Source organism: Chelonoidis abingdonii, chromosome 16 (assembly GCF_003597395.2).
Source record: "Chelonoidis abingdonii isolate Lonesome George chromosome 16, CheloAbing_2.0, whole genome shotgun sequence".
Classification (NCBI taxonomy): Eukaryota; Metazoa; Chordata; order Testudines; family Testudinidae; genus Chelonoidis; species Chelonoidis abingdonii.
The window spans coordinates 18,650,490-18,673,902 of NC_133784.1; the positions used below are offsets into that span (position 1 = coordinate 18,650,490).

The following is a 23,413-nucleotide window of genomic DNA, read 5'->3' on the forward strand; positions in this document are numbered from 1 at the left end:
GTCTGCATAGAGACAGCCTCCCAGAAGGAGAAAGGGGCTTCTGGGAATTACCCAGGGGGTGTCTGGTGTGGCTGCCCCAGACACTTGCCTGGGGAATAGCAGTGGAGGGGTTACAGCCATAGCAAGCTCCCACTGGGACCCCAGAGCGAGGGTCTCTCTGGGGAGAGGGAGGGGCCCTGTCAGAGCCAGCTGGGGCCAATCTTGCAGCTGCCGGGTACCAGGCAGCACTGACTTACAGTTCAAGGAAGATGAAGTACTCTTTGCGGGTGACGTATACGTCCACCAGCTGCAAGATGTTGGGGTGCTTCACCCTGGGGGCACAGAGTGAGAGAAAATGGGGTTAGCGGACTCTGCCCAGCACAGCACCACATCCCTGCGGTACCTGCCTGTGCCAGGACACAGACTCTGCTCCCTACTCTGCTCCCACTAGGGCAGGGCAGGCACTGGAGGCTCTTGGGGGAGCCATGCAGGTCAGAGGGGAGAGAAGGCTGGGGAGGCTGAGCCACGGGAGAGCTGGGTACGACAGTGGACAGGGCAGAGAGAGCACCTAGCACCACACAGGCTGGGCAATATCCCTCGCTCAACTGTGGCTGGCTCCCTCTACCAGCTGCTCAGAACCCCTTCCTCTGGCTCCCCCCACAGTCCCTTAGGGTCTCCCATTGGAGGAAGGGGAGGAGCTGGAGACAAAGGCTGACTGATTGGTTGAGACGGAAGGTGTCAACTGACCCCACCCACCCAGCAGCAGGACGGAGACTGGTGGGTGGGGACCAGGGATCCCGCCGCAGCTCAAGCTCTGCCAGGACTCCCTGGTGCCCCCGCCTCTGAGTCAGGCTGGCCTGGGGGCTGACGCACCAGCTGGACTCTGCCTCAAACTGGCCAAGGGCCTAGGCCAGACCCTCCCCTCTGTGCCCACCTTAACCCAATCCAGAGCCTGCCACCATGCCTGCCCATGCCTTTTGGGGAGCTGGGGCTGGGCAACATGCATTGCATGTCCAGCAGAAGGGGGCATGGGGATGAAGCCGACTGCCAGCACCTAAGGAAGGGGGGCATTGGATACGCCTGGCCACACAGCCACATGGGCAGGGCTGCGGGGATAGGGGAAACTCAGGCTACCTTCTGTGTCTAGCCTCATCTCCCCACTGTAATACACACCCTGTCTCCCCTCTCAGTCCTCACTATACTGCCTGCAGTGGGGGAGGCAAAAAGTACCCATTGACTGGCAAAGGGTACTGTGGGCATGTCCCAAGAAGGAAGGGCTCTTCTATAAGTTGGTACTGGTCACACATGGAGGTCAGCTTGTGAGTGAGATGCAGTGCTAGGTCAGCCTAGCCCAAGGGACCAGAGGTACAACAAAAGGTGCCATAGGGCTTCCCTACCCAGCCTTCCCAGCATCGAAGCAGGCGACATTGGGGGCCCACAGACGGAAAAGTGCAGTTACATGTAGAAAAGGCCTGTTGTCAGTAGGTATGCCCTGAGCAGGGGGCCCGTTAGGAGGAGACCAGGTTAGCAGAGCCTGGTCAGGTCATGTCATGGCTTCAGCAGACGTAGCTCCCACTGGTACATCTGTCCCCCTCTGTTGGCTGGCCCGCAAAAAGAGGATAAGAGTCTACTACAGCTGCTAGCTAACAGAGTTACTCCTGTAGTATACACAGCAGGGACTCATGCTGTTAATGCTGACAGCTTCAGGCTCAAACCCCAGGATGGGAAGCTACAGTGACTCACATTTTCAGGATGATGATCTCATTCTTGGCCGCCTTCCGCACCTTCCGACCATCTCTCTTCAGGAACTTCTTGCATGTGTAGAGCTTTCCCGTCGCCTTCTCTTTGGCCCTGAATATTTCACAGAATTCCTCCCTGAGGAAAGAATCAGCATGGGCCCTGTTAGGACTATTCCAGATTGCCCCATGTGGGGCTAGTGCTGGCAAGAAGCCCTGTGTGTTACCTTCTGGGAGGGAAGTGCAAGGATCAGCTTCCCTTACTGCTACCTTGGTGCCCAAATCATGCTGTCAGAGTACAGGTCGGTGTGGTGGCATGCATCAAACCTAGCATCAAAGTGCTATCCGTGTGCCACCAGCTACCCAACCAATGCTGCAAGGGGCATACACTACGGGATGCAGGGCACGTGGGAGCATGCACATGTGGGGGGAAGGAGGAGAAGAGTTAAGGTTACTTGGGTGCTACCTCTATGTTGTCATGGCTTTCAGCAGCACACTCACCCTACCATGGTGGAAGGAGCCTCCCTGCACTTAGAGAAATTCCAGCACCAGACAAAATTGCTGCAATGTGAAAGTGAGGCTGCGACTCCTCCCTCCAGCACAGGAGCCCCCACCTGGGCTGAGACTCCCACAGGACACTGCTTCTCTTACAGGGAGGGAGCTCTGGACCTCAGTCCTGCTTCTCCAGGCTTTGCCATCATCTTCTGGGAAGGAGAGTTTTTTTTTGTTTGTTTGTTTGTTTTTTAAAAACAGCTGAAACTCACATGCTACATTGGAAGTGCCGTCTCCCCTGCCCCCCCAGAAAGCCAGCTAAGAGCAGCAAGGAAATGGGTGTCTAATGCCATGAACTCCCCTCCTCTGCTTGGAATGGACTCTGCCTAGCATCATGCTTGCAACACACTCACCACTGCTCCCAGGACTGACTGCTCCAGTTCCACTCACTCCCAGGACTCAACCAGGCCTTAGCACCAAAAGGTATCCAAGCGCCCCAGCGAGTCAGAGCACCTCTCCTCCACTTGGAGTGTCCCATGGCACAGCCAGATACTTCACCTATCCCAGCCCACATTGGGAGGAACTGTCCCAGGAACTGGTAGAGCAGACCTAAGAAATCAGATTCCAACCATCTACCACCTCTCCACTGCCTGGGAACATTAGCTAGGCATGAGCCCAAAGCAGGCAGCACAGAGCTACCTGAACTAATATTGACACTAATCAATGCAAGCTCCATCTCCAACACCCATGACCTTGCCAGTGATGAATCCCCTGATCTAGCCTGTATCTCCAAGGCTGGATGACGCTGGGAGCCCTGTGCTAGCCCACCTAACCCCTCAGGACAGAACACACCCCTGAATTCACACCCTTTAATCTTCATACAGAGGAAGCCTTTTAAGGTATCATTTGAAAGTCATAATTTGATGGGCAGTATTGTCCTGGTAACATATGTGTGGCAACATTGTATGTGAAGTTGTAATATTCTACTGTATGGTTTTATTAACGAAGGTTCCAATCCCCATAGCCCTGCCCAATGAAGTCTGCAAACAGGCTTGTCCTAAACAAAGGAATGTGTGCTCTATTTAATTTGCATTGAACTAGTAAACAAAGTTATCAAGCAGTAAGGTAAGACAAAGACGTTCAAACAGGTGCAAAAACCATAACAAGGAGGGACACAGGGGTCCTGAAAGGGACACAGGGACCAGTAGCTGGAAGACAGATCACCAGCCTGCAGAGGGCACTCCGGATACTGGAATGGTCCCGAGGACGACCAGCAGGAGGTGCTGCAGGGGTGAGGTCGCTCGTCTACAATGCTGAAAAGATCCCATGTATTCGGGAAGATTTCTTACACAGCCTAGACCTGCTCTGTCTGTAATGGACAATGAAGAGCCCACCTGCATTCCCGGACCTCAGTCGAGTAGCTCCTCACGAAGTACTGGACTCCCTAAAGGAGTCTGGGCCCAAGACCCGAGACTCTGACTCGCCCCTTTCCTGGCTGGTGGCAGATAACATGGAGCAATGGGTGCTGCTCCTGCCAGGACTAGCCAACATCTCTGTCAGAGGAGGAATCTTCCCTCCCTCCTTCTGACCTGCAATAGTGCTACCAACACTGAAGAAACCTGCTCAGAATGCTTCGGTTCTAGCCACTGCCACCTGGTATCAAACCGTCTGCTCCTAAGCAAGCTCACAGAGAAGCAGACAATGGCCAACTACAGACTCACTGAATTTAAGCTAATATCCTAGACCCAGCAGAGTCAGGCTCCAGGCCAGAACATGGGACAAAAATGATATTAATGGCACACATGAATGACTCCTGGTGTCTACAAATAGAGGGCACACATCCATTCTCATCCTATGAGACCCCTCTGCAGCACTGGATACTGCAACCAGGAGAGAATGCTGACCTCCCTAGAGGAGGTAGCAGGAGTGCTAGAATGGCTTAAGTCCGTCCTGGAGGGATTCATCATGAGGCAAAGAGAAGGGTTTCAGAGGGCTTAGCTGTGGACTCCATGCTAACAAGGTAAATAATTGTCATTGGTGACTCCCTAGTAAGACCAGTGGGCAGAGAATTCAGCAAAGGACACACAGATAACAGAGCAGTATGCCCAGAGAATGAAAATGCAAGATATTACTGCAAGATTGGGCAGGTTATTTTGACTAATAACACAGCATCACATGGAACTACACAGGCCACAGAAGATGTCACGGACCTTTGAAGGGAGCTGATGAAGAGGAAAGTTCCAGTGATCTCAGAAGTTCTTCTGGTCCCACAAGTGAGAGAAGGCAGAAAATACTGGAGGTGAACCACTGGCTGCATGACTGGTGTGAAGCAGCAGTTTAGTTTTGTGGAACATTGCGTAGCACCCTCTCTCCATGGAATGTGGCCCAAACTGGACAACCTGCATTTTGTAAGTGGGAGAGATGCTAATCTTCTCAGCTGGAGACTAGCTGGAGCATTACACTAGCAGTGCCAGGGGAGACTGCCTCAGGGGTAAATAAACTGAGTTTGAGCAGGCTCTGTATCACAAAGAAACTGAACCAATGGGACAAAGAACGTGCAGAGAAGAAATGTTTTCATTGCTTCTGTACCAAAGCTGGTAGTTTGAGTAACAAGCAAGAAAACTTTGAAATTCTCATTGATGAGAAGAAATTTGATATAATTGGCATTGCTGAAACTGGGCAGGATGAGTGGCATGTTCAAATCCCTGGTTCTAACCTGTTCCGGAAGGATAGCGTGGGTAAAAGAGGTGAGGGGGTGGCATTCTACATTAAAGATGCCATTACCTGGTTTAGAGATATCAGAAGCTGAATAAAATAGACAGGCCAAGCTCTTGTGTGGAATGAAACTGTGGCCGCAGGCACTGCAGTCGTGATGAGCCTGCTGATCATCACTGTTGCTCACCATGGGGCGCCTCAGCTGACACTGTCTCTGTTTGTTCCGTTACAGTCTGTTTCTGTTCCCATGGCGCTGCTCCCTGTGATTGGATAGCACTGTTGCCAGTCCCACTCGGTCACCAACACAGGCTGTGCAAAACCACTGCCAATCGCACCATCACTCGTCAAGCCAGGAAGGTGCTCCAGGGCAGGGTTCCTGCCAGTGGAAGGATGGCTCCAGTGAGCCACTGCTCAGCCTCCTCCGCCTTCTGGGGAGGCGTGTGCCAACGGCGTTCACTGACAGTGTTCCAGATCCTCGTGCTAACACATTCCCAAGAGCTCCTGCTGGGAAGGGCTAGTGGACATCATGGGAGAGCTGTGCCCGCTTGAAAAATCTCCAGTCTCCCTCGACAGAGGTCACCAAAGACACAGCACAATGGACAGAGACTTTCCACAGTGACAACGGACATCATTTGGGAGCCATCTCGCTGCAATGCAGTCACATACACCAGCCAGCTGAGAGCAACCAGCTAAGGGAACTCAAAGCCTGATGACTCCCATGGAGGTGTCAAACTGGAGAAGGAGTCCTTAGAGAGACTCCTGGGATATTCTGCCCAGCTTTCACCAGCAGCCATCCCTGGTGTCAGCAGCATTAGTGGCAATGGCACCACTACCATTAACATCACTGCCACATTGTTACCAATCTCACCCCTGCACTGGCACTGTCACCCAGTCAACCCCTATACTAGCACCAATGTCACTATGGCCCTGCTCCTGCTCCCAGCACTGCAGCCAGGTCCACGCTATCACCCTTTCGCCCACTGGGCAGGCTCCACTGCTTCGGTGTCCCTGCTCCCGCCCCATGCTCTGGATCACACCGACTGGCGAGCACGGCACACAGAAAGAGGAGAGTGTTTGTGTCTTTTACATGTCACACAATGACTATAACATGCAGGAACCGCATGGGCACAGTAGGGTCCAAATAACCATGGTTACCAACCACACACAATACAAGCCTAGCCACACGTTCACACTACAGCTCTGGCAGGGTGCACGTGGGCTCAAACACAGAAGACAGCAAGGGCTACTACAGGACTTGCCAGCTATTTAAAGGGATACTATGCACAGGCACTTAGTTTTGTTTTTGTCAGTGGGTGCTTGCTCCTCTCTGACCCCACCCCCTCCGTAGGAGCAGCGGGAGGGGCCTCAGAGGGAAGAGGCTGAGTGGAGCAGAGCCTCAGGGCAGAGCTCGGGTGGGGCTTTGGGAACAGAGGCCAAGTGGGGCCAGGGCCTCAGGGTGGAGTGGCAGGCAGGGATTAATCCAGCTCTGCAGGTGCTGAGCACCCTCTATTTTTTCCATCCATGGAGTCAGTGTCTATGATACCACAGTATTACTGTCCAATATGTTCTATATCTCTCTCCCTCTTCAGTCTGAAAAAGGATATAACATAGTTACTAATGAAGGACTATCTAAGCTACTCATTCCATAGACAGCATGCTGCATGTCCAGTCTGAGTGGAGGATGATGACTTCTCTCTAGCTAGCAGCTCACAGGCAGCACAGCAGGATCTGGAACAGCAACTGTATTTCTTGTGCAGCTGTCTCAGCAACATCTTCCTGCTCTGTAGAGCCAGGGTCACCTGCAGGCTCACTGGTGCTATCACAAGTCACCATCTGTGGTTGTACTGTAGGCTCAGTATTTTCAACAGGTGTAAAACATCCTGCTGAACCTGTGCTCAAAAGCATTTCTGTGTCTTCTCCAGGACATATTTGGTGTCAATTCTACCCATTAAGGCAGGGGGGACCAGTCTGTGACACAATCACTCCAGTTTTCCCCGAATTTATCTTGATTGTCTCTTACTACTACTTTTTCTCCCATGTGAAAGCTGTGCAGTCAGGTGTGACCATCTGTGGCCATTTGATCACACTGTTTCTTGTGAACTCACTCTATAGATCAGGATTTAAGAAGTCCAGATGTTATCTTAAATTACATCCCCAAAACATCCTCGCTGGTGTCTGATTTGCAGCAGCATGAGGTGCATTCCTATGGGCAAATAGAAAAATTGCAGTCTTGTGTTGTAAGCTACCCTTATGGATCATAGCTGGGGTGAAAGTGAGCCAGTATGGCGTACCAGTAAGAACCTGCACTGGCCTATACCCAGCCCAGATTAAAGTGCTGCAGTGGCAGCACTTTAATGTCCCTGCCCCTTTTACTTCCCCTATCGGCAGCCCTGCTGGTGATGGTGGAGTGGGGGTAGAAAAGGGGCAGCAAACTTAAAGCACTGCCCTGTGCTGTGGCAGCACTTTAAGGATCCTCAAAGTGCTGCCATGGCAAAGGACCGTCCTTAAAGTTCTTTGTCAGCGGCTCTGGTGGTAGGGTCCGTACCGGCAGGTCCGCCAACGGGGGAGGCAAAAGGGGCAGGGACATTAAAGTGCTGCTGTGGCAGCGCTTTAAGGACTGTCCTATGCCACGGCAATGCTTTAACATTCCTGCTGGGGGAGGGTGGGGGAGGAGGGGAGCAACAGTAAAGCGCTGCTGTGGCAAAGGACCCTGCAACACTTTAATGTCCCTGCCCCTTTTGCCCCCCACGCAGCTGTCGATGGAGGGGGGGGGCAAAGGGAGCAGTTGCCCTGGGGCTGGTGATTTAAAAGGGCACAGGGCTCCAGACGCCGCTGGCCCTAGGCCTTTTAAATCAACATGGGAGCCCAGGGCAGCATGGGCCAGGTGGCCTGGAAGGGCTGGTTGGGGGATGCTGACCCCGTCCAGCCCCACCCTTTCTGCCCAAGGCCCCACCCCTTCCAGGGGCCAGAGCCCGCCCCCCCGGCCCCGTAGCAGTAAGTGTCCTGACTTACTTTCACCCCTGACCATAGCATGGGTTACTTGCTAGAATGTCTAAAGAAACCTTTCCACTAATCCGTCTGTGGCAGGCTGGGAAGGAGCTAATGTGGCATGTTTGTTCTTTTGACAAACAACTGAAACTCTTTGGATGTGAACGAAGTTCTGTTGTCACTCACAATCTCCCAGCCTTGACAACGAGCTGGGTCATCGTACAAGACTGCTATAACATGAAATATATGGCAGAACACAGGTAAAACAGAGCAAGGGACATACAATTCTTCCGCAAGGACTTCAATCACAAATTTAACACATTTTTTTAATAAGCATCATCAGCATGGAACATATCCTCTGGAATGGTGGCTGAAACATGAAGGGGCATACAAATGTTTAGCTGACACTTTAAATGCCAGCTACAGAAGTGCCATGCAAATGCCTATTCTCACTTTCTGGGGACACTGTAAATAAGAGAGCAGCATTATCCCCCGTAAATGTAAACAAACTTGCTTGTCTTAGCGATTGGCTGAAAGAGAAGTAGAGCTGAGTGGATTTGTAGGCTTCGAAGGTTTACATTGTTTTGTTTTTGAGCGCAGTTATGTAACCAAAAAAGATTAAAAAAAAAAAGCTACGAAGAGATTGCACTATAGTACTTGAAGGAGGTGAACTGAAAAATACTATTTTATCATTTTTACAGTGCAAATATTTACAATAAAAATGTACACTTTGATTTCAATTACAACACAATATCTATGAAAATGTAGAAAAACATCCAAAATATTTAATAAATTTGAATTAGTATTCTGTTTAACAGAGCAATTAAAACTGTGATTAATCGTGATTCTTTTTTTAAAATCACAGTTAGTTTTTTTGAGTTTATCACATGAGTCAACTGCAATTAATCAACAGCCCTACTTAAAACTTGTCTTGTGATTTATGCAAACCAGCTTTGTGTAAAGATCATGCCCAGAAGGTGGGTGATTGGGCCTTATGGTCAGAGCCATAGGGGTGGCCAAGCCTAGAGGTTAGAGCGGAGATGGGCTGGCGTGAAGAATTAGGACCACAGGATGCTTGGGGACATGGTTGAAAATAGAGACATAGGTTGGAGGCAGGGTCCAGAAACCAAAAAACAAAGCTGATGGGTGAGCTGGAGGTGTGACCAGGGAGAGGAGCCGGAGGCCAGAGCCAGGGGTGTCAAATACAGAGAAGGGCAGGACGGGGCTGGCCTTACCATGAGGCAAACTGAGGCGGCTGCCTCAGGTGCCAAACTGTGGGAGGGCGCCCCTAGGACCCAGAGTGTAGAAAATTGTGTCTGCTGATGGTGCACATGTACTCTCTCTGCTCTAGATGCACAGAGATGGTGGAGTGCTGTGCTGGAGGAAGGAAGGCACAAGAGACATAACAGGCAGGCAGGAGAAAAGGTGAGAGGGGTTGACAGAAAGCAGGAGGAGCTGCAGGGAGAGAGAGAGGAGGAGGAGCCTCTCTAGCACCCCCAGGAGCCTGGACTGATTAACACCAGTTTCTCAGGGAGCTTCCTGTTTCCTGCTGCTTCCCTGAACCCACTTGAGGAGAACACAGCAGTCAGCTGAAGTAGCAGGAGCCAGTTAGGCCCTTAAGATACTGTTATCTTCCCTGACTCAGACCTGCTTATTTGTCCCCTTCTGTTGAGTGTTGAGAGCCACTATAGCTGGCACAGAACAGCAGTCATGAGTGAAAGAAGAAAACACCCCTCTGGGGCAACATTCAGAAAAAGAAAAAGGCAAAGGAAGCTTTTCTATCTAAGCAGGAAGGAATTCTCCTGAGATACATAGACACAAATGTTCACAGTGAGCCTTCCGGCCCCAGTGAGGATGTGAGTGGTGAGGAGTTGCCTGATCTTCCAGTTAGTGAGAGTGCAGGTGACCTGGCAGCTACTGCAGCATCCATATCTCCATCTCAAATGGATGAAATGCACATTCGTGAAGAAAAGTGTAGATCACAGAAGGGTGTGGTAGAGGCACAAGAAACAGCCGCTGTTGATTTTAGTTCCTTACATCTAGATGATCCAGGACTGTGGACCCACTTGAGCAGTGACCTGAGGGACTTCCTTGTACTGCATGGGCCACAGCATGTGTCAAACTAAAAGGGAAGGTTTCAGAGTAGCAGCCGTGTTAGTTTGTATCCGTGAGAAACTGCTGAGCTGGAACTGATATGCAAACTAGATACAATCAATTTAGGCTTAAATAAGGACTGGGAATGGTTGAGCCATTACAAACATTGAATCTATCTCCCCTTGTAAGTATTCTCACACTTTTTATCAAACTGTCTGTACTGGGCTATCTTGATTATCACTTCTAAAGTTTTTTTCTCTTGCTTAATTGGCCTCTCAGAGTTGTTAAGACAACTCCCACCTTTTCATGCTCTCTGTATGTTTATATATATCTCCCCAGTATATGTTCCATTCTATGCATCCGAAGTGGGCTGTATCCCACGAAAGCTTATGCTCAAATAAATTTGTTAGTCTCTAAGGTGCCACAAGTACTCCTGTTCTTTATAAAGGGAAGGGTAACAACCCTCCTGTATACAATACTATAAAATCCCTCCTGGCTAGAGGCACCAAAATCCTTTTACCTGCAAAGGGTTAAGAAGCTCAGGTAACCTGGCTGACACCTAACCCAAATGACTAATAAGGGGACAAGATACTTTCAAATCTTGGGGGGTGGGAGGAAGGAGAGGCTTTTGTTTGTTTGTTTGTTTTTTTCCCCCGGTGGGATTAAGAGATTGGGATTAAGAGAGACCAGACATCAATCCATGTTCTCCAAATCTTTCTGCACAAGTCTCTCATATTTCAAACTTTTAAGTAACAGCCAGGCAAGGCGTATTAGTTTATCTTTGTTTTCTCAACTTGTGAATGTTCCGTTTGCTAGAGGGAGGTTTATCCCTGTTTTGCTGTAACTTTGAAACGAAGGCTAGAGGGGGTTCCTCTGGGTTCTTTGAATCCGATTACCTTGTGAAGTTATTTTCCATCCTGATTTTACAGAGATGATTTTTACATTTTCTTTTTAATAAAATCCTTCTTTTAAGAGCCTGACTGATTTTTCCATTGTCCAAAGACCCAGGGGTTTGGGTCTCTGATCACTTTGTAACCAATTGGTTAGGATATTATTCCTCAAGCCTCCCCAGGAAAGGGGGTGTAAGGACTTGGGGGGATATTTTGGGGGAAGAGGAACTCCAAGTGGTCCTTTCCCTGTTTCTTGTTAAAATCACTTGGTAGTGGCAGTGTATGAGGTTTTAACCTAAACTGGTAGAAATAAGCTTAGGGGGCTTTCATGCAGGTCCCCAAATCTGTACCCTAGAGTTCAGAGTGGAGAAGGAGTCCTGGCAGCAAGCAAAAAACTTCATGTTCCCCAAAGACAATGAAAATAGAAGTTTCTATCCAACACATTATTGGCATGAAATCCCCAGTGGTGACAATGTGGAGAGGCCATGGCTTATGTACTGTAACAAGGCACCTTGTCGGGCTCACCAGCCTCATCTGCTTTTCGCCTTGGCGAGACAGGCTTGGGTAAAATAGTCCCTCTTGGTGGCACAGGGGAAGTCCGTTCCTTCTCTCCACCAGTCTTTTTAGCTTGTTTTTCTCCCTTATGGGAGGGAATGCAGCCTCCCCTCCTGGAGAGGCTTGCTGTCTTGCTACTCCTGACCTATTGGCAGCAGGACTCCTCCTCTCTCCCTTCTCCTCCCAAAATGGGAGAGTTTAAAAAGGACTGAGGCAGCCCTTAGTTGGAATCAGCTGATCCTAATTTAACCTCAGGTAACTCCCTCTCAGCTGATCCTAATTGAGTCTATGGTAGCTCCTTCTCAGCTGAACCTGATTGACCTGTAGTTACCCCTCCCCAGTTGTAAGGAAGGAGGGCCTTTTAACCCTCTGAGACTGTTTTCTACCCCCCCCTCACCTTTGCAGCTGTCAGTCCTGAGTTTATCACAGTACTCAAAAACCCAGAATGCTGCATACTGTTTTTGTTGCAAACTCTTCCAGTCTAATGTTCCAGCCCTATTGGGTTCTACAAGAACAAAGGACTGGAAAAATCTGGCTAGAAATCTGGCATGCCATGAGAAGGCAAATCACCAGAGAGCATTCCGTAGGTGGAAAGAGCTTAAGATGAGACTAAGGTTAAAAGGCCACCATAGATAAGCATCAAGAGAAGATTGCATCAGAGTCTCTTTACTGGCAAAATGTTCTGAAAAGGCTCGTTGCCATGTGAGAATGCTTGCTACCTAAAACCTAGCAGTGCATGGCACTTCAGACCAGCTCTATGTGCCAAACAGTGGAAATTTCCTTAAAATTGTGGCGCTGATGGCAGAGTTTGATACTGTACTCCAGGAGCATCTAAGAAGAGTCACCACCCAAGAAATGTACACACACCACTTCCTTGGAAAAACAATTCAAAATGAGATCATACAGTTAATGGCAACAAAAGTCAAACAGAAGATTGTGGCAGATCTGAAGTTAGCAAGATATTACTCTGTTATTCTGGACTGCACAGCTGATATCAGCCATATGGCACAAATGACTTTAATGGTGCGTTTTATAAGAAAATGTCCCTGCACTGGTGACTGTTAGAGAGCATTTTCTAGAATTTATTGACATTGATGATATTACAGGAACTGGTATGACAAATGTGCTTCTTAAAAAGCTGGAAGATACGGGAATTGCAATAGCTGACATGCAGTTCTCATTCATTGAACTTGGTGGTCAGTGATGCAGCAACAGCTTCTAGTAAGGCTGCTGATTTTTTTAATGTAATTCAAAGCATCTATGTATTTTTCTGTGCATCAACTCATCAATGGCAAAATTTTGAAGAAACATCTGGGAACATCCTCTCTGATACTGAAACCACCGAGTGCTACATGATGGGAAAGTCAAGTGGAGGAGATAAAGCCTATCAAACACCAAATTGGGAAGATAAATGATGCCATAGTTGCCATTATGGAGGATAATGCTATGACAGGAACTGTTTGTGGGAGAACAGTGGCAGAGAGAAATGGAATCACCAGAAACATACATAACTTCAAATTTCTGTATGGCTTAGTGTTGTGGCATGACATACTGTTTGAAATAAATGTAAGCAAGAGACTCCAAGGTGTTGACCTTGATATATCTGGAGCAGTGGAACAACTGGACAAAGAAAATTCAGACCTACAGTCTTACTAGTCAGATGAGGGATTTCAAAATGTTCTGAAGAGTGCACAGAAGTTGGCAGAGGAACTTCACACTGAAGCTATTTTCCCACCCATTCAAGAATACAAGAGTCACTAAAGAAGAAGGCATTTTGACTATGAGGCACAGGATAATCCCATAAGAGACCCCAAACAACAATTCAAAGTTGAATTCTTTAACCAGGGGCTAGATTGATTGTGCAATCAGTTAAAGACTGTTTCATGCAGCTCCAGGAACGCAGCAGTATATTTGGGATGTTGTATGATATTCCAAAACTCCTCACTATATCTGAAGAAGACCTACACTAGCAATGCAGGGCACTAGAGACAGTACTGACACATGATGACATGTGCGGTATTGATGCAAGTGATTTAGCTGATGAACTGAAAGTCCTTTCAACGTACATTTCAGCAGGATCAACTCCAAAGGCTGTTCTGGAATATGTGTGCACAAATAAGATGACCATCCTCTTTCCAAACGCTTTTGTTGCTCTGTGCATACTTCTAACACTTCCTGTAACTGTTGCCAGTGGAGAATGCAGCTTCTCCAAGCTGAAGTTAATAAAAACACATCTACGCTCCACAATGACACAGGAGAAGCTGGTCAGCCTTGCAGCCGTCTCAATAGAGCATAAACTGTGGACCTTCAGGAAGCAGTACAAATCTTTGCAACCAAGAAGGCACGGAAAGCACCACTTTGATTATTCAAACAGATAAAAATGCCAGTGTTTAGTGTGCAGACAAGAAAAATTAACTTTCAGATGCCTGAACAGCAAATGTAAGCGTTACTTAAAAGTTTTGAACACAGCATTTTAAGTTGTTAGTTCTCCTTTATTGGGGTAGGTAGCAGAGCAGTACCATGAGGAGGAGAAGAACAGGAAGAAGGCAGAATTGAGACCTTTCAAAGTTTTGGCCCAGCGAGGGGGCGTCATTTGAGCTCCCACCTCAGGTGCCAAAATGTTGTGGGCTGGCCCTGGGGCAGGAACAGGCTGTGGCAGGGTCAAGCAGTAGCTAGCTTCACCCCACCACCAGTCGTGAAGGGCTGTCAACTGGTCAGCCCCTGCTAGGGTCTGCTGTGTCCAGTGTCTTGACTGACTCCGCTGCAGCTGGCTTCCTGTCATATGCGTCCATACCGTGCAGCTGAATCTTGGAAAGGTTCCATTTGCTCCCTGTTTGCTGTCAGTCTTTGCTCAGCCAGCATCACACAGTGCTTTGGGAGGGCCCCACACTCTCGTCCTCATGAGATGGAGTGCCAACTGTGCCCCATGGCACCTGCTCCAGGGCTCCCTGCCAAACAGCAGGTGCGGCCATTATCGCAAACACCAGCCAGTTAGACTGAAATAAGCCCTTGTGTGTGATAATTGTGAGGGTCTTCTCGGCACTGCCTCCTGCCTCCATTTGTAGGTAGGCTTGAATGAGATCGGTCCTGAAGAAATGCTTCTCATCGGCTAACGAGGCAAAAACAACCTCCATTCGAGGCCAAGGACACTTATCTGCATGCAGCAATGGCGAAGGATAATCTTGAAATCACAGCGGTTCTAGACACCCCATTCATTTCACTGCTGGCTCTCTTGGGGACTCCTTGGCAGGAACTCCAGCACCCTCAAAGAGTGGAAATTCTGCCTCTCCCTTTGGCCGTGTCACCAAAGATACTGGGTGAGCGTTGCACAACTTCCAAATCACTCACTGTCTTTCAGCATCCTTGTTTATTTCCCGATGCCATCAGCTTCCTTGTCCCAAAGTTCCACTTGTTTGCGTGTCAGTCCGCAATTCTTTAATGCTGCAGGGGTATTGCCATGGCAAGCCAGCTGAATCTCTCAAACAATGCAGGACCCTCACACTTTACAACAGAGATTTAGCAGCTGCTGGTTACAGTTAGATGTTACCTTCCAGGTAATAATGCTGAGGAGAGAGAGGGTTTCTCCTTATATTTCTAGTAACACAGAGACCTTGTGCTCTCTGATAACCACACTGTGAAATCCTAGTCACAGCAGAGCCTCAATCCAGCTCCATTTTATATCTTACCCTTCCCATTGGAAAGAAATCCAAATAACCCTTTGTAGCGAGGGGGGTCCCCTCCCCCACGCTCCTGAGACAGGGAATAGGCTAGGAACCCTGCAGCCCCGGGCAGAGGCCGGGCCGCCTATCCCCGCCCCCAGGAAGTCAAGGGGCGGGACCGGAAGTTCAAGGCCCCCTCTGCCTTTTTCCCGCCCCCAGACGTAGCGGGCGGGACAGGAAGTATAAAAACCGGTCCCAGCCCTCAGTTATGAAGGAGGCTGCTGAGAAGGCAGACGGGGGGGCCCGGAGCTCTCTGCTGGCCCAGCTTACCCTCGCTCGGTATCCGAGCGGTCCTGGCCTGAACTCCCCTGGGGCCACACCCAGAGCAGCGGCCGCGCCTTCGGATGCTCGCCTGCGGAGGACTGGTCGGACCGCCTGGCCCCGTACGCCGAGGTCAAGTGGGATCCGGACCCGCCTGGACCCTGGTACCCCGGAGGAGTGGACTCGGCCTGGGGAGGACTGGGCCGGACCACCCGAACCCCGGGACGCTGAGGACTGGACCGGACCGCCGGGACCCCGGTACCCCGAGGACTGGACCGGACCTCCCGCCGCCGAGCCGGCTGAGGAACCTATGATCTGGGAACCCCTGGATGACGCCGGCGAAGGGCAGGTACACAGGGAGGGGGAGGTTGGAAGCAGCCCGGGGGCGGCTGACTACAGTCAGGCCGCAGAAGGCCCCGAGCCGATGGTCGTGTGCATCGGCCAGGATCCCCACTGACCATCCGGTCAGTGTGTTTCGGTGGGAACCCTGCTGCTCACCCAGTCAGTGTGTTTCGGGCCAGGATCCCCACTGACCGCCTTAGCGGCGACAGCCGCTATTAGGGCCCCGGGCTGGAACGCAGTGGAGTGGGAGGGCCTGCATTCCCCCTGCCACCCCTTAAGGGTGGTAGACTCCCCCCTTCCTTTACTTAACTCGATCGCCTCCAGTTGTCCCTTGCCTGGCCCTGCCCCAAAGGGCCAGAGCCCCAAAAACTGTTCGTTTGCCGCCCGGCCCTGCCCAAGGACTCGGACTGCAGACTACATTCGCTCAGCCCCTGCAACCAGGAGCTGAGCCCCGGCCAAGGCCGCTACACCCTTCATTTATTGTCTTCTAAATGTAACTAACTATAGAGAGGCTGCAATGGTTGTCATATTGCAGGTCAGGACTCCAAAGTGGGTCCTCACCCCATTTTAATGGGGTCGCCAGGGCCAGCATTAGACTCACTGCAGCCTGGTACTGAAGCTTAAGTCCAAGGGACTCAGTCTGAGGCAGCAGGGCTGGGGTGGTGGGGCTCAGGCTTGGGCTCCGGCCCCACTCCATCCAGAGTAGTGGTGCTTGGGCTCCAGTCCCCACCCAGGGTCAGCCAGTAATTTTTGTTATCAGAAGGGGATTGTGGTGCAATTAAGTTTAATACAGCATTCTCAGACTCCCTGTTGTCATCTGCAGTGCTGAACTCCAAGGGGATGGCCCCTAGAGCAGCGGTTCCCAAACTGCGGTTTGTAAACCCTGGGGGGGTTCCAAAATGTTACAGGGGATTCTCGGGGGGGGGGGGGGAATTCCCTAATGGCAGACAGAACTGTCCCTAGGGAGCACAAGGCCAGCAGCCCAGAGCCCCTGGACTTCCAAGAGCTAAGCAAATCAAAACAAGCATATCTGTTACACTGAGGAGATTTAAACTTCAAGACTCCTTATAAAAAATGGAAAGGGAGGTGGATTTTTTTTTGCTGTTTTTTAAATTAAATAGGCAGCTAGTATTTTAAAAATTATTATAAAGAACAAGTTTAAGCTTTGTAATGTGCGTTCTTTGCCTGGACTTTCTCTGTGGGGTTAGTAGGAGCTGGTAAGCTGCACAGCCGGTCCTACATTTTAGCCCCCTTTACACCTAGTAAATCCACCACCTCTGTCTCCCCAGTGATACTGTTATAGATCTACTATTCCAGTCTCTCAATCTAGGTGAGCTATAGAGGAATACCACCCATGTCCCACGCATTGCAGAAGGAATGGGAGAGTGTAAACGACAGAGAGAGCACAGCAGGAGGTGCGGGGGAGAGGGCGGGTAGCATCCGGTCCAGACTCACGTTTTGATGACCTGTCCCAGGTCATATCTGTCAGTCACCTCGGATGGCTGGTTGTAATCTTTCTTGTCTCCCAGGGTGACGCAGCCAAACGGCATTGCCGGGTCTGGTGCTGGAAGGCAAAGAAGCAGAGAGTTAGATTTCTATATTTTGAGGGAGTTTTGTGTGAACCTGCAACTTGGCCCTGTTGCTTTACTCCTTGCCTTCCTGGTTCTAGGCATGTTCAGGGACACACATGGCTGCAGGGATGGAGTCTCAGGTTTTTTAAGTAGCATTCATTCCACTGCTAAGGATTTACTCCCTTTGCATTAGCCTCCTTATTTCATTGACATTTCCCTGTCTGAAGCTCAGCGTCAAGGTCACCTTTTGATGTCCTCCCCACCGCTTAGGGTGTCAAATCTAATTCTGTTGTGTGGTCACTGTAACTTAGTGGCTCTGCTACTGTCACTTCTTGAATTAACTTCTCTGTGTTAGCAAGATCAGCCGCTCTGATCAGTGTATGCTTTAGCTAGTCCATGAAGCGACTAAACATGTTGAGAAATGGTTTTCCTAATCTTGGTTCCATTTCTCCAGTAGCTAAGTGGGTAGCCGAGATCCTCTTTGTTCCCATTTTGTCAGACTTTGCTGCATTGTTGATCTCTCTCAGCACCGTGCACTCAGTTTCCTGTTCTTGGTGCTAGCACCATTAAAGCTCAGACTAAATTAACTGCGTAACAACTGATTTTTTTGAGTGCTCAAAAATCCATATCCAAACTCCGATTGCCTAGAAATGTGCTGTGTCTCAGCAGCGCTTGTGGCAGGTGGTCCAAATCCAGGCTAAAGTTGAGCCCGGGGTTCCTATGACATGGCTGAAATTATCACATTACAGCAAAGTGTTTATGGATTTTTATAACATTTTTTGCACCCACCTGGGGCTCAAACTATTGCCCTGATCCTGCCTCGTATTGATCACAGCTGGCATCTGGCACCTCCTGCCCCTTGGAAAAGCAACATTTCCAATGTGTTGTGGGGTGATAGTTAGATTACCCCAGGCAGCTCATGCCTGGGGGACGAGCCAAGGAGAGTGGTTGGAGTGCAGGCCGGATGACTGCTGGTCGGCAGGGGGCAAAGGACACAGCTGCCCTAGAGTCACAGAGCAGCTCACAGCAACAGGTGACAGCCATGCTCAGCCCCTACATGTTGGCAGGAAGTTCAAGTCCTGCCCTCTGCAGATTTCTGAGCTTGTCAGCTGTGCCAGTTCCATCTGTGTGTGTATGGGGGGGCGGGGGTCACAGGGCTTCTTTCACTTAGGAACAAAGCTTTTTCATTAAGGACTGATCATTCCCAGAGCTCTAAAATCCACACACAAAGTCAGACTGTTCTGAAAGCTGCCTCCTCAGGGCCAGAGGTGGAGAAAGTGCTGCCAAGTGAGGGCTGGGCTGGGCTGGGCTGGTGCTGGTTTTGAGGCTGGCTGCACTCAGCGATCTGGAAGGGCACCATACACTGCCACCCCCCCCCCCCCAATAGTGGGCATTAATGCAGCTTTGGGGCAGTGGCTGCAGTTCTACTCTCAGCCCTGGGACTCGTGTCCCAGGCAGATCCAGCAACATGAGCCTCTGCTCTCTGAATGTTGGTCACACGAGCTTCTATGGCACCCTTTAGGCACAGTGCTGCTCCCCCACACTCTGGCCTTTCAGCTTCCCACCCATACCACACCCCCGAAGTATCCCCTGTCCCATGCGCTCTGGCTTTGCTACCCTCTACTGCCCTCACCCTCCATCCCCCAGCTGCCCTGGATTAGAATTTTGGCCTCCTGAGCATGCCAGGCCCCACTAGCAGTACTGTCAAGGGGCTCCAGCCCAGTGGATTCAGCACCCCCTAACCCTGTTTTTTGGCCCTGCCTGCCCTCCCATCACTGATCCTGGCTGGTGCTACACAGACAGGGCCTGCAGAAATCCCACTGAAGCAAATGGGCAGTAATTGTGCCACCTCCAACTGCTACTGGCCACCCCCCACATGCAGCATTTCTCTAGTTGAGTCCAAGATCTCCCCCAAATCCTGCAGCAGGTGCTGGGCAGGAAGAGGGGCTATAGATGGAGGTTCTGCCTTATGAACTCCACCAGGCCCTGCCAGATTCCAGCAGATGATACCATACAGTCATTTGAACAAGCTTTATATCCTCCCATTGGGATGAGCAGCACACCCCCGCAGACCCACAGCAAGATCGTCCCCATGACCCACAGCGAGAGCCCCCTCCCCTCGCAGACCTACAGTGAGATCCTCCAGACACCAGCAAGATCCCCCCCACAGACCCACAGTGAGATTCTCCCTGCAGACCCACAGTGAGATCCCCCTCTGAAGACACATAGGGAGATCCCCTCTCCCCCTCCAGACCCATGAGTGCTCACAGGGAACAGCCACCATGGCAACCAAAAGGGAAGCTATGCTGTGTCTAGGTGCATGGTCACAGCTATGCACCCTCCATCAGTGTTATGGGGTCCCCCTCTGGGCCTGGTCCATGAAGCCAGGACTCTGTCAGGCCCCAGTTAAATCACCTGTGTTGCCCAGATGGCAGATGACCTATCAGCAGGGGCTGGGGGCATGATGGGCCAGGGCAGCACCCATGGCTCTGGCTGTGATGGGCCTTGCCACCTGGGGGCCTGGAACCATCTCAGGGGCTGTGGTTCAAACCTGGACCAAGTCCCCACTTAACGTGATGGGCTCTACCTTGGGGGATTGAATGAGGATTCTCTGGAGCTCCCAACCAGAGCTGAAGAGCCAGGGGTTGTGTCTGACTCACATCCTCTGGGGCTGAGGTGCAGAGGGGGATGCATCACCCACACAAACTACCAGGGGGCTTATGCACCCCTGGCTCTATTATAAGGCCTATGGTGACTGCAGTCCCTCTGGAATTGCAGCTGAAGGAGCAGCTGGCCATGTGTCCCTGCTCACCATGTGCCAGCAGCCCCACATAGGAGTCTGTGAAGGTAACTCAGCATACAGGGGGCACCCTCCCACAATGCTGTTCCTTAAGCACACTGGGGAGAACGTGGGATTAAAACCAGCAACACTCTGGCTAACGAGGGACAGACGAGGGGGAAAGAACCAGAAGGGGCAGGACTGAAACATTCAGATCAGTTCTTCTCCCCAGGATCTCCACAGCCTCTGGATCTCCAGGCCACTCCCTCTGGTCCCTAGGGTGAAACTGCAGCACAGTGCCCTGCTGCTGGACTGTGCCAGTGTGCCCCACAGCAGGGCCCTGCAGCAGGGCTGTGTCACTGTGCCCTACGGCAGGGCAGGGCTGTGTCACAGAGGGCCCAGGAGCTGCTGCTGGGCTGGGATCAGAACTGCAGGGGGATTGGGATACAGGCACTGGCTACAGCTCCTGCTGTGTCACATGCTGTCATGAATATAGAGGGAAGGGTAGCAACTTTTATGTATGCAGTAGTATAAAATACCTCCTTGGCCACTGTACTGGTTTGTTTTACCTGTGAGGGGTTAAGGAGTTCAAATAACCTAGTTGGCACCTAAGCAGAAGGACCAATGAGGAAAGAAGATATCTTCCCCCCCCCAGATTTGAAAGTGTGTTGTTCTCTCTCTGGATGGAGGGAGGAGCCAAGCAGGTACAATGTCTCCTGAAAATATACCTGAAATAATCTATCTAAAACCACAGAAACTGTGAGTAGGGCAAGGAAATGCTTTAGGTTATCTTTTGTTTTGGCTTGTATGAATTTTCCACTGCTACAGAGATAGAAAAACAGGAATAAAACTAACTGTGAAGCTGAGCCCAGAGGGGAATCTTCTGTGTTTTAATCTTTTTATTACCCTGTAAAGTTACCTTCCATCCAGATGTTGTAGGTGTGATTTTTTATTTATTTTACTGTTTTCTTTATAATGAAGTTCTTCTTTTAAAGAACCTGATTGATTTCAGTGTCCTGAAGACAAAGGGTCTGGTTTGTGCTCACATTGCTAAGGCAACTGGTTGGTATATTATTCTCAAGCTTCCCCAGGAAAGGGGGTGAAGGGGCTTGGGGGCATATTTAGGGGGAACAGGGATTCCAAGTGACCCTTCCATGAATATTTTGTGTAAATCAATCACTTGGTGGTGGTAGCAATACCAGTCCAAGGACAAGGAAAGGGATTTGTGCCTTGGAAAAAAAAGTTAACCTAAGCTGGTAAGATATCAGCTTAGGAGGCTCTTTCATGGGGGTCTCCACATCTGTACCCGAGTTCAGAGTCAGGGGGCAGGAACCCTGACACATGCACATTGCAGGAGTGACTAGAGCCCTGCCAGGATCTGGGCCCCATGTAGCCAAGTGCTGCACAGACACCAGGAGACCCAGCCTGGCCCTGCAATGCTCCCAATCCAAGTGACATGCTCAGGATGCATAGAGAGGGATCAGCCCCCAGCCCCACCATGGGGCAGGCAGGGCGAGGGACAGAGCTACATAAAGAACTCAGGAGTGGGGCTGCAGTCCAGAGGGACTCTGAAATCTAGGCCATGGTTTCCCTCTGACTGTCCAACTCCAAGAACTAGTCATTTAAAATATGGATAATACAAACTGGACCTGGATTCATGAACCCCTGGATTGGGCACAGGGGAGCAGCTCCAGAGGGAAGGCCAGGCCTCGATTCCTGAGCCCCTGGAATGGGTGCTGGGTGCTGTACGGCGAGTACTGGCTCAAGGATGGGCACAGTGGCCTGCACTGGGTGAGGGAGCTGTTCCATTAGCTGTGCCCAGGCTGTGTCAGGACCCCAGAGCTGGCACAGTGGACCAGGACTGCACTCCAGGGAAGTGACCAACAGTGCAGCACAGACACAATGGGATTTCAGGCACCATGGGTCTCTGGAGGCACTCGGGGGGGGGGGGAGGGCAGGGACAGCCCTGCAGGCTGACTGGTCCTAAGGCTCCTGGCACAGTGAGTCCCAGCCCAGAGCCTCAGGAGGGGGCACTGCTCAGCTGGGGGCCCAGAGCCCTGGATGCATTGGTGGCGGGGGGCCCTTGCCCTGTGGGCCTGAGGCACAAGCTAGGGGTTACTGCTGGGCTGCAGCTGCCCCAGGGCTGCCTCCAGCCATGGTCAACCTGATCCCCTCCACCCAGTCTTATCTACCTCACACCACGGGAGTGAGGAGGGGGATAGGGCCCCAGGCTTGGGCTGCCTCCTGCTTCTGTTGAAACCAACAGCAAAGCCCAGCAGATCAGCAAGGGGGCTGGACTGAGCCTCTCTGTACAAGAACCATTTTGCCTTGCCACAGAAATGTGGCTACTGCTAGGGTGGGACTTGCCACTGTCAGCAGCCACACAGCATAGCAGCTCAGGCCAGGAAGGGCAGAGGAGCCCATATCCAATGAGCAGGGGGAGTTCAGGATTCACACCATCACCCAAAATGACTGTGGTATGGACACTACAGCTTTGGAAAACAGCAACCCCTTGCTGCCCAGCAATGGGTCAGCCACACCTGAGGGGAGAGCCCCACGCAGCAGAGCCACCTGCCCCCTCCCTCCCCGCAGCACTTCTCCCCCCAGTGCAGTGCAGTGGGATCAGTGCTGACACAAGCCCCCCAGTTCTCTGCTACCCCTCAACACACTGTGGTTCCACCTGGTTCCCCCCATGAGAGGGCTGCCAGTAAACACCTACATGCAGAGCCATTGCAACAGCCTACAACACAGCAGGATCATATGCCCAGGATCACATCATAGGGGGGCATTTTGTCCTGCAGAGCTGCACTGCCCAAGTTGCTGAGATGAACAGCATGCCCGAGCCCAGCTCTGCTGAGGGCCCTGCCCAGTATAAGCCCTAGGGGCAGCATGCCTGAGCCCTGCCCTGTGGATGGCTATGCAGAGCCCAAGAGGGCTGCACACACAAAGCCCAGGGGCAGCACCCACTCCACACCCTGCACAATCTGAGTGTCCCTGGGGCAGGGACTCTCACTGGGAACACCCCTAATCAAGGGGTTGGGATCCTTTGTGCTCTCACTTCCCCCTCTCCTGCACACAACAGGCCCAAGAACTGAGAGGAGCTGGACTGGGGTCTCTACACCTATTAGCTGGAGGCTGGGGGGCAGGGAGTGCAGAGCTCGCTTCTCTGGGTACCAGGCACTGAGCCTGTTGCTATGGAAATGGGAGTTGTACAAGCAGGATAAAGGCAAGTCTGTGAGGAAGGCGCGAGGCCAGTCTGAAACACCCTGTTAACGGGGGGGGGGGGGGGGGG

The 23,413-nt window shown here is 51.1% G+C and overlaps 1 protein-coding gene across 2 annotated transcripts in view; it reads right to left on the reverse strand.

Annotated features, from left to right (window-relative positions):
• Positions 1-23,413, reverse strand: part of CAMKV (CaM kinase like vesicle associated) — a 51,628-nt gene that overhangs the window by 13,034 nt on the left and 15,181 nt on the right. For both annotated transcript variants that reach the window (XM_032783068.2, XM_032783069.2), the window contains exons 2-4: positions 17,227-17,335; positions 1,723-1,854; positions 237-311 (exon numbers count right to left, since the gene is read on the reverse strand). In XM_032783068.2, coding sequence (XP_032638959.1) covers positions 237-311; positions 1,723-1,854; positions 17,227-17,321 — 302 coding nt within the window. In that variant the 5' untranslated portion in view covers positions 17,322-17,335. The remainder of the gene's footprint in view (positions 1-236; positions 312-1,722; positions 1,855-17,226; positions 17,336-23,413) is intronic.